The 11527-nt window shown below is 34.4% G+C and overlaps 1 protein-coding gene across 1 annotated transcript in view; it reads left to right on the top strand.

The window, feature by feature from the left end:
• The first annotated feature begins 767 nt into the window (after positions 1-767).
• The window catches only part of LOC143530122 (uncharacterized), a 29701-nt gene continuing 18941 nt past the window's right edge, over positions 768-11527 (top strand). Inside the window, exons 1-3 of the mRNA XM_077025747.1 lie at positions 768-1230; positions 1336-1632; positions 3030-3256. Coding sequence (XP_076881862.1) covers positions 768-1230; positions 1336-1632; positions 3030-3256 — 987 coding nt within the window. The remainder of the gene's footprint in view (positions 1231-1335; positions 1633-3029; positions 3257-11527) is intronic.

Raw genomic sequence — 11527 nt, 5'->3', positions numbered from 1 at the left:
TAAAGGAAAGACGGTAGCAGAAAATATTTGAACGATACCGAAAGACTATGTACTCGGTATTCGTGATTTGATAAAAGAAGCTGTAACACCACTCTATGAATTAATGAAAATGATCCAAGTTGAACTGCCTCTCATTCTAATAAAAGGGCGAGTCAAAGTAAAAGTGAAACTGCTAACTCTAAAAGAGAATCAAAGAGAGAGACTGGGAAGAAAGAAAGTGAGAAAAAGAAAGAAGCGAGCGATGAAAGCTCCACCGCTGAAAACGACCTCCGTGATAAAACCAAGAAGTTAAAATACACGAGGGTTGTGATTTCAAAGTGTTTAAGGTTTATAACCCCAAAGAGTTCCATGGGGATAAAGGAGCGATTGTTACCCTCCGATGGTTGGAAGAAATGGAATCAATTGTACCACTAAGTAAGTGTACGGAAAGTGAGAAAGTGCAATATACCTCTCAGATGTTCAAGGGAGAGGCATTAGAATGGTAGAATACCCTGATCGGAATTAAAGGTAGAGAAAGTTTATACAATCTGGACTGGGCAACGTTTAAAGCCATGATACTAAGGAAATTTTGCCCGATTAATGAAATTGATCAAATACAAACCAAGTTGTGGAACCATAAGGTTGTGGGAACCAACCTCAAGGAATATAACACCAAATTTCTTGAGTACTGTAGAATTGTCCCTCACTTGATCACTCCTTAAATCAACAAGGTGACGCGCTATATTTATGGGTTACCAATCGAAATCCGTGATTTAGTCCGTTCACATATGTCGTCTTCGACGGAATTTTCTATGGAGTTGGCCGGGTATTTGATGGATGGAATGATAAGAAATCGGGATGAAAAGAAGAAGGATGATAGCAAGACGCCAATTGGAGGAAAAGTTAGGAAAGTTGAGAAAAAGAGGGAAGTGGCGTTTGTATATACTCGCCCTGTTTGTAAAACATGTGGTAGAAGACACTTCGGTAGATGCCAACGACCTCTAAATACTATTGTGTGTAATTTCTGTAAAAGATTAGGTCATGTTGAAGCTGACTGTAAGAAGAAGGCAGTGGTATGTTTCGATTGTGGTGAAAAGGGGCATTTCAGTACAGAGTGTCCAAAGAGGAAGCCGATGACAGCAGCGGCTGGTGCAAGTGGCAACGGTGCCAAGACCGATGCCAAGAAAGGAAACGCAAGGGTCTTTATGCTAGATACGCAGAAGGCAGCTGACATACCGGACGTGATCATCGGTACGTTTCCTATCAATAATATTTATGCTAGGGTTTTATTTGACTCAGGTGCAAACCAAATTTTCATAGATTATAAATTTTGCAGTCTATTGAATGAACCCTTAGTTAAAGTAGAAAAACATTACGAAGTCGAGACTGCTTATGGAAATGTGAGTAGAATAACTGAAGCCTTAAATAATGCCGCAATTTCATTAGCTTATCACATCATACCTATATTACTGTTACCTATGACGTTAGCAGGTTTTGATGTAGTTCTGGGTATGGACTGGTTATCCTCTAATCATGCCAGTATCTTATGTAATGATAGAGACATTGACATTCGAACGTCTAACAATAAAACCATTCGTATCACTGGAGACAAAGAAGCAGGAAAAGTAGAAATCATTTCTAAGATAAAAGCAAGTAGTTGCTTAAGTAAGGGATGCCTTGCATTCATGGCCTATGTAACTAAAGAACCCGAACCAAAATGGAAGAGGTGCCAATCGTGTCCGAATTTCAAGATGTATTTCCTGACGAGTTACCAGGAGCCCCTGACGAGTTACCAGGAGCCCCACCAGATAGAGAGGTAGAGTTTAGGATCAACCTCATATCGGGAACGTCACCAATAGCTAAGTCTCCTTATAGATTAGCACCCACGGAAATGAAAGAATTAAAGAAACAGTTAGACGAGCTTTTGGAAAAAGGATTTATACGACCGAGTTCATCACCATGGGGAGCTCCAATTCTGTTCGTAAAGAAAAAGGATGGATCGATGAGGATGTGTATAGATTATAGAGAAGTGAACAAGGTCACAATCAAGAACAAGTATCCACTTCCAATAATCGATGATTTGTTCGACCAGCTTCAAGGAGCAAGTTATTTTTCAAAGATTGATCTTAGATCGGGTTACCATCAGTTGAAAGTACAAGAAGAAGATATACCGAAAACAGCATTCAGAACCCGATATGGACATTATGAGTTTACCGTGATGCCTTTCGGACTCACTAATGCTCCAGCAGCTTTCATGGACATGATGAATCGAATTTGCAAACCGTACTTAGACAAGTTTGTTATCGTCTTCATTGATGACATTCTTGTTTATTCCAAATCCAAAGACGATCATCAAGTTCATCTCAAAATAATACTTGAAACCCTAAGGAAAGAGAAATTGTACGCCAAATTCTCCAAATGTGAATTCTGGTTGTCCGAAGTTCAATTTCTTGGACATGTTATAAATGAAAAGGGTATTCAAGTAGACTCAGCAAAGATAGAAGCCATTACCAAATGGGAGAAACCCAAGACACCGACTCAAGTTATAAGTTTCCTAGGCTTAGCCGGATATTACCGAAGGTTTATTCAAGACTTCTCCCGAATAGCTGTTCCATTAACTTCACTCACAAGAAAGACAATTAAGTTTGAATGGGGACCGAAGCAGGAAGAAGCATTCGAAACACTCAAACAAAAGTTAACCAATGCACCTATCCTGGCTTTACCAAAAGGACTAGAAAACTTTACCATTTACTGTGATGCTTCTCACACGGGAATGGGATGTGTTTTGATGCAAGGGAATAAAGTAATAGCTTATGCTTCGAGACAATTAAAGGTTCATGAAAAGAACTACACCACACACGACCTTGAATTAGTTGCTATAATTTTCGCGTTGAAGTTATGGCGACATTATTTGTATGGTGTTAAGTTCATCATATACACTGATCACAAAAGTTTAAAGCATATATTTGATCAAAAAGAGTTAAACATGAGGCAAAGGCATTGGATGGAAACGCTTAATGACTATGACTGTGAGATCATATACCATGAAGGAAAGGCGAATGTTGTGGCTGACGCTTTAAGTAGAAAAGAACATGAGAAACCAAAGAGAGTTCGAGCTCTGAGATTGGAACTTAAAGTAGATTTAGCCAGTCAGATAAAAGAAGCTCAGAAGTTGGCACTGAAAGAAGGAAACATTAAAGCCGAAAAAGAGAACAGTACCATCGATCAACTGGTCAAAGGAAGTGATGAGATACTTAGATTCAGTACAAGAATATGGGTACCAATGGTTGGAAGTTTAAGAGATAAGATTCTAGAAGAAGCACACAAGTCAAAGTATATGATGCATCTGGGAAGTGACAAGATGTATCACAATCTAAAAGATGATTACTGGTGGATCGGTATGAAGAAAGATATTGCTTTGTATGTAGTTAAATGCCTGACATTTTCTAAAGTGAAAGTTGAACATCAAAAGCCGTTAGGATTACTACAACAACCGGAAATCCCGATATGGAAATGGGATATGATAACTATGGATTTCATCATGAAGTTACCTAAAACTTCTCGCCAAAATGATGCGATCTGGGTTATTGTAGGTAGACTTACTAAGTCTGCCCATTTTATTCCGATACAAGAAACGTTTAGTATGGATAAGTTAGCACACTTATATGTCGAAAACATAGTATCCTTACATGGTGTGTCGCTATCCATCATTTCGGATAGAGATAGTCTTTTCACTTCAAATTTTTGGTCAAGCTTTCAAAAGGCAATGGGGACTCGATTAAACTTAAATACCGCATACCATCCCCAAACTGATGGCCAAAGTGAACGTACAATTCAAACCTTAGAAAATATGTTTCGTGCCTGTGTCATTGACTTAGTAGAAAGTTGGGACACCCACCTTGCTTTAATGTAATTCTCGTACAACAACAGTTATCATACGAGTATCCAAATGGCACCATTTGAAGCATTGTATGGGCGTAAGTGTAGAACACCTGTATATTGGTCTGAAACAGGTGATAGTCAGTTGTCAGGACCCGAAATTGTTCAAAGAACCACTGATCAAGTTATACAAATCCGTGAACGATTGAAAGCAGCAAGAGATAGACAAAAGAGCTATGTGGACATTCATCGCAAGCCATTGGAGTTCAAAGATGGCGATAGAGTATTATTAAAAGTATCGCCTTGAAAAGGTGTAGTAAGATTCGGGAAGAAAGGGAAACTGAGTCCACGCTTTGTGGGACCATTTAAAATACTTGATAGAATCAGACCAATTGCTTACCGTCTAGAGTTACCCGACGAAATGAAAGGTATTCACGATGTGTTTCACGTATCCAATCTACGCAAGTGTTTAGCCGACGAAACTCTTGCTATGCCATTAAAATATGTTAAGATCAACGAGAAGCTTAAGTTTGTAGAACAACCAATTCAAATAGAAGATAGCATGATCAAGTTCCTTAAGCATAAGCATCTCAAGCTCGTAAAAGTCAAATGGGATTCAAGACGAGGACCCGAGTATACATGGGAGCTCGAGTCAGAAATGAAGAAAAAGTATCCCTATCTATTCCAATAAATCTCGAGGACGAGATTATTCAAAAGGTGGAGAGGATGTAACATCGTGTCTTAAAACCTAAAAAATTTTAGCTAAATATACTAACTTATAAAGTACATGGACTAAAAAGTAAAAATCAGAAAACTTCATCCATCGCGATACGCGATGGGATAGGCATTAAGCCCATCGCGTAGCGCGACGGACTTGCACATTGACCCAGAAATGGGCCGCGTAGCGATACGCTACAGCCCAACTACAACGGTCATTGCGTATCGCGATGACCATGCTGAGTCACTGGACACGTGTCCAACCACGTGTCAACACGTGGCACGATATGACAGGCCACGTGTCACAAGAAGATAAGGCGGCGTCTTTTTGTGGCGCCGCGAACGCGACGGGCCACAAGGAATCCATCGCGTATCGCGATGGGTGGCAGGAATTGCCTATAAAAGGGGGGGTGACGGGTTAGAGCTATTTTCATCCCAATTTCACCTCCATTTTCACATAGTTAGCATAAGGAAGCGTGCCCAATAGCCGTGATGAGCCGACATGCCATTTTCTCGTAGTTTGTGCAAGTAAAGAAGTTATAATCAAGTAGCAATCATATACGCGAGTAGATAAAGATCCTGCCTTTTTCTTATTATCAATCTAAGTATCCGACATAAGGTAGGAGTTATGTTTAAGTTATTTGAATTATAGCTTAATCAATCAATCGAGGCTATGGCCTTTAACCTTGACCGTGTTTTACAAGCATTCACATTCATAAACGAGTTTTCATAAACGTTACTTCATAGAAAAGTAATGTTAAGAAAGATATATTTTGACGGGCATGTAGTAACTGTAAGGGTAATATCATTAGTAGTAAGTTTCTTGCCTAAGGAAAAGTAATTCGTACAAATCCCAATCAACCGTGGGACCCGTTTACTTACCTAGAGAAACTTACCAACGTGTTATAACCTATTAAGCCAAAGCATGCTACATCAAACGTCACATAAAAACTAAGTGTTTTCATTCACAATCAAAGATAAATGATTTCAAGGTTAGGCTTAGCAATCATAGCTTAACCAAAACATCATTCAGGTATTTATACAAACCTATTATGTATAGGTTAAATATCATTCACAATCAATCGATCAGTCAAGGTTTCCAACACCGACGGTACAGGTGAATACGTTAACCTTTTCAATCAATCAATCAAAACATATTTATACTCGGCAAAGATGAACGGGTGTTTGTCTTAACGAGTCAGTCAATGATTTCATGAGATCATGTGATCTCTAAAACGTTATAATACAATATAGAAAATAAAAGCAACTCATACCAAGTACACATGTGTCTGGATCCAAACATAACTGTTCGGCCTAATCAGTCAAAAGCCAGGTGGCCGTGGGCTAACGGTCATAACTAGTTCTCCTTGCAGGTGCTACCATGGCTCGGGGGAAACATTTGTATGTGTGTAGGGTAGTGGTACAAAGCCCAGAAATAGACTTACTTCTGCTGAGTGTACAGAAAACTATAATTGTATTGTAATGTCATTCAAATGTTTTATAGAGTCATACGTGTTCACCAGCATATAGCTGACGTATTTTTTCAACCCATTGCAGGTAATTAAGCATAAGTAGCATTAGCAAGGATCGAAGTCTTAATGAAGATAGAAACGCGTACAAGATGGCTCCGTTTTTTATAACTAAAATCCTTGTAATATGAAACATATATTTTGTAAACTAATACTTGGGTATTTAATTCCCAAGTAAATTTTCAATGTAAATTAATATTATATTCAAACCTAAAGTCTTCCGTTAAAATTAACCCATAAACTCTGATATATTTACAAAACAGGTACCAACTTGTGGTCACACACCTAGACCCTAAGTCGGGGTGTGACATTTTATCTATATACTATATATAATACATCATTAACATTAATCATCTATTTTTTAAGTAATTTATAGCTTGTAATGCATACAATACACCTTTTACAGCATATAGGTACAAACTTGTCCATTAGAAAATATGCTTAGAAATAATTTCAACAATGCTGGTCTTACTTTACTCGATTTTTTTAAATTTGAATAATAGTGACAACTTTGGACCTTCATATTTACCTATATATTAATTTTAACTTTAACTTTAAATCAGCTTCCAACCAACGATTTTTCAACTGCCATAACTTTTTCATACGTCAATATTTTTTGTTGTCTTTAATTTTGGTATGGTATAGCTATAGTATTTTTCAATTAATAAAATTAACATGTTACTTATGAGTGTCACAATTCGGTTTTAACAGTTTCTAAGTTAAACTGTGAGACAAACCGCTGGTTCGATTTTTTGTCATTGAAAACCGAAGCTGAACCGTTGAAAATTTAAGTTGAATCATTACTAATGGTAATTTGGTTTCACGCATTGAGCTTTAATAATAAGTTTACCGTCAGGTCGGTTTTTATATGGTCGGTTTTCGGTATAAACCGTAAACCAAACCGTGTGCTTTGGTTTGAACATTCAGAAACCGACATTCAAATCGGCTGACCAAAAGTGATAATTGGTTTAAACGTTTTCAAGGTTTCAAACGAACCTTGAACATCCATAATTGTTACATGATTACTAGGTTTTTTGTTCCCCATCGCATCACGCAGACACTCATCTAGTATTTTATATGAAAAACTACTTTTATTAGGAACACAACAATATACCGGCAAAAATGAGAAAAAGAAAAGTAAACTTACGTGAAATTTGATTTACACCAATTGGGTCAATCTTAACATTGTAATTTTGATCTATGCCTTAACCGGAATAACGAATTTTCTTTTATTCCTTAATGACTTTACAGCTTGGGCCTCAAATTCTTGAATTCCTCGTCATATCTAAATATAAAAGGTGTGCTTTATGTTTCTATAATTTTTTATTTTATAGGGAACCAAATATAATGGTGTTTTAGTTGTTTTCTATATTTTTTTTCTTCATGTTATATAGAAAGTATGGATATAGACGCTCCAAGATGAACCTCTATGCCATTTTCTCTATGGCATATGCAACTTCCTCTTTTTCTTTTGGACCTCTTTGCCATTTTCTCAATTCTCAATTTCAAATGGTGTGCTATCACGCTATGGTGTTTCTCTATAATTCCCTAGCGTTTTCACCCTTATTATTTTAACATTCCCTTGTAGACAATTTCTTTATGATGACTAAGATGTTTTCTAGTAGCATAAAAAATTGAAACTAAGTTTCAGAATAGCATGATATCGATGTTTGGTTAGTAGATTACATATGCAAAACAATTATTCTCTCACTATTTATAAAGTTAACTATATCTAACAATACTATTAAAGCAATACATATTGTTCACATGTAATTCAACTAGCATCTCTACATTAATTGTCCACATGTCATTCAATTAGCATCTCCGCATCAATGCCACATCATTGCCAAGTCATCTATTTCCTTTCATATCTTGTATAATATTAAATCAAAAATGATGTTAATGATGAAAATCGAACCCTGGCACAATCCCGATATGGAAACTTAACAAATGCAACAATGGCCAACCAACCAAGGACTACTGATGTTCAATTATTTGAAATACAAAATCTATATATTGAAAGAACTATCGTAAATGGAAGGTTTTGTAATTATGGCAATGCTGAATTTCTCAATACATGATCAATAATCATTTGAAATTTGAACTGTTAACCGACATTAGTTATTTTATATATATATATATATATATATATATATATATATATATATATATATATATATATATATATTATGACGTCATCCGGGTTAATGTCCGGTCCAAACTCTCGGGTCGGGTTCGATCGTTGTACAGTCCGGGTCTGAAAACATTGATTTAAACCTTAAGATTTTCCGCCCTAATCAATTTAATCTCTCTCTCTCTCTCTCTCTCTCTCTGCTTACTAACTCCACCATCCACCATCTTATATTCCGGTAATGTTGATCGGGATTAATCGTTTTCCGGTAAAATTATATATTATACTCTAATGGCCAACAATGTTATATGATTTTTCGGCAAGGTTATATCTTTTTCCGGTAAGGTTTTCCGATATGATTTTATATTTATTTTAATTGTTATATGATTTTGTAATCTATTTAGGTTGTATATCAAAATCCAAGATTGAATTGAAATTTTGAAGTTATTACGGTTTTCCGGTAAAGTTTACGGTAAGATTTTTGTTTTCCGTTTTTGTTTGTATTTATATTAATTATTATATGATTTTCTTATAATCTCTTTAGGTTCTATATCAAAATCGAAGATACAATGGAGATTTTCCCTATTTCGTTTTTCTGGTAACGCGATTCAAATATTCTGGTTATCAATTAAAACATCAATTTTACATTTGTTTACATAATTCAAATCTTCCATAATTAGTAATTTGTTTATTATGTGATATTAATATTAATATTTAATTTTCTCATTTCAGGTTATGTTCCCAACTTGATATAGCTAATTTCGTGGGTTGAAGATTTGTTGATAAGATATTTTATTTTTTTTTGTTTAATATTGATGTATATTTTTGTTATTATTCATGGATTGTGAAAAACGACAAGGGTTTGTTGTCCAACTCATAGTATAGGTAGATATCTATGTTTATTTAAACTTTTGTAATTGTTTATAATATATGAATCCATTTTGTTTATAACATATTAATTTTATTAGAGTTATATTTTTAAGTCCAAATGATGCAGGTATCATTTAATTAATTTAATATTTGAATAATTTTTAATTACGCATGAATATCAAGATTAATGTATACAATTAAAAAAAGAATTATATAATGAAATTGTTTTTAAATAAAGCAATGATTTTAACTCTTCCTTAATTTAAGCTCAAAATAAAATAAAATTGATCTTAAAACTAATTAGCATTTATACCTATTTTTATTTAAACGAAAGTTAACAAAAATAACCTTATAATATTTAATGACTATATAAGCAACATATCAGCCATGCATTTTTCGAATTTTTCAAATATCTATATCTTCACAATTTCTCTACAACTAATTTAACTTTTGTATGATATATATTTTTTTGTTTCCTAACTTATTAATTTATTTCCAACTTATTAACGATGAAATTCGAAAGTTGACCATTCTTATATATTAATATTTAAGTAACAACAATAATATTAAAACCATGAATTCTAAATATTCCAACTTATGATAATTTAAATAAAACAATATTTGATGGTGATACATGTGCATAAAATTATTTTTCACAAGACATTGTGATGAAGGTTCTGTTGCAAATTGTTATGGCTATTATATTACTGAATGTTAATATTACTTTTATTACCTAAATATTAAATATATAATTATGGTCAAACTTTGGAATTTCAAGTTAGATCAAATTAAAGTCTTGATTGTGTTTATAAACTATAAATGTTTGAGTCATTTATAATTACAATAATTTGTTTCCAAAATGTCCACATTTAAGTTATTCATTCACATTTATATTTATATTGTGTATATATTATTTTGTTGTATTTTGTTTAAGCAATTTTACTATGTTTTAATTTGTGGTCAAAATTTTGAAATTCAAATAAGAACAAATTAAATTCTTGATTGTTTTTACAAACTACTTTTGTTAAACAGTCAATAAATTAGTTTAAAACGGATTTAACATTTCCATACTAACAAATTATATTTCAAAACTTTTTAGAGTTAAATACATATTTTTTTAATGGGTCAGCTCGGGTTTGATTTTCCTTTTAACACACACGCACGCACATACACACACACACACATATATATATATACACACTTATTTAGCAATCCATTTTATGATAAAAACACGAAAATACTATTATTATCCCCTATATTTACTAATATGTTTTGTAAGTTTTCAGGTCTTGGACTTCTTGTATGTTGAAGTATTCCTTATAGATTGCAATTTTTGGATGTTGATTTAATTAGATGCTTAATTTTTAATTAATATGTGTTTTTTCGCATGTTATAAGTTATAAAAATGCAACATCCTAAAATCTTCATATTTAACAAAAGAAAGTCGCGTTAGTTATCGGGCATAAATAATTAATTAGCGTTAATAAAGATCATGGACTTGGACTAATTAAGATGGATTAAAGGGTAATGGGCCTTAAGGTCCATGGGCTTTAAGGGATATAAATACCCCTTAAACCAACCTAAAACCCTAATCCTCATTCCATCTTTCCATATTTGCCTACACACTAAAAAACACACACCTCTACACTACCTTGCGGCCGAGAGAGAGATAGAGGGAAAACGGGATCAAGCAAAGGTTGGTGTTTGATAGATCTTGGCTATACGGGTCATATACAAGATTTAGAATACATAAAAAAGCTAACCAAGACCAAACGAAAACGAAAAAGGTATGTTTTGATCCTAAAGTTTACGTTTTTATAAACGTTTAGTCTTGAAACTTAGAACGAGAATAGATCGGGTATAAACGAAACGTAAAGTTTTAAACTTGATGCTAAAACGAAGCTAATGAATCCATAAACCTGTGCGGCTCGATTAAATGAACCCTTAAAACTAGTAGTGAACGTTTTGGGCGTAAAGGTCCAAACTTTATGCGTTTTCGGGCCAAATCTTATCCAAAAATGACCATAGGAGTGATCGCGGGTTGGTTAAACATCATATCCAAGGATTTCACGTTGAACGGAGATGATTATGGGGGGGTTAAGAACGAATAGTGGCTACAGCTGGGCAACTTCGCCCACGGCTAAGTTCGTTGCTGTTAACTTCGCCACCAATAAGTTCGCCAAGCTAAGTTCGCTTACTTTAAGTTCGTCTGCAGTTAATTTCGCTACTGATTAACTTCGCTGGTTAATTTCGCTACTGATTAACTTCGCTGGTTAATTTCGCTGTTGATTAACTTCGTTGGTTAAGTTCGCTTACACGTATGTTCGCTTACATTTATAACCGCTTGCGAATACGGGAGAGTTAAAATAATAATTTAAAATCCTAATGAAAAATGTGTTAAGACAGTTAACGAAAATAAAAT

This window comes from Bidens hawaiensis, unplaced genomic scaffold (genome assembly GCF_021521415.1).
Source record: "Bidens hawaiensis isolate Kalapana, Puna unplaced genomic scaffold, B.hawaiensis_p1.1 tig00008841_1, whole genome shotgun sequence".
NCBI classification, from domain to species: domain Eukaryota; kingdom Viridiplantae; phylum Streptophyta; class Magnoliopsida; order Asterales; family Asteraceae; genus Bidens; species Bidens hawaiensis.
This window is presented reverse-complemented; position numbering and strand designations above follow the sequence as displayed.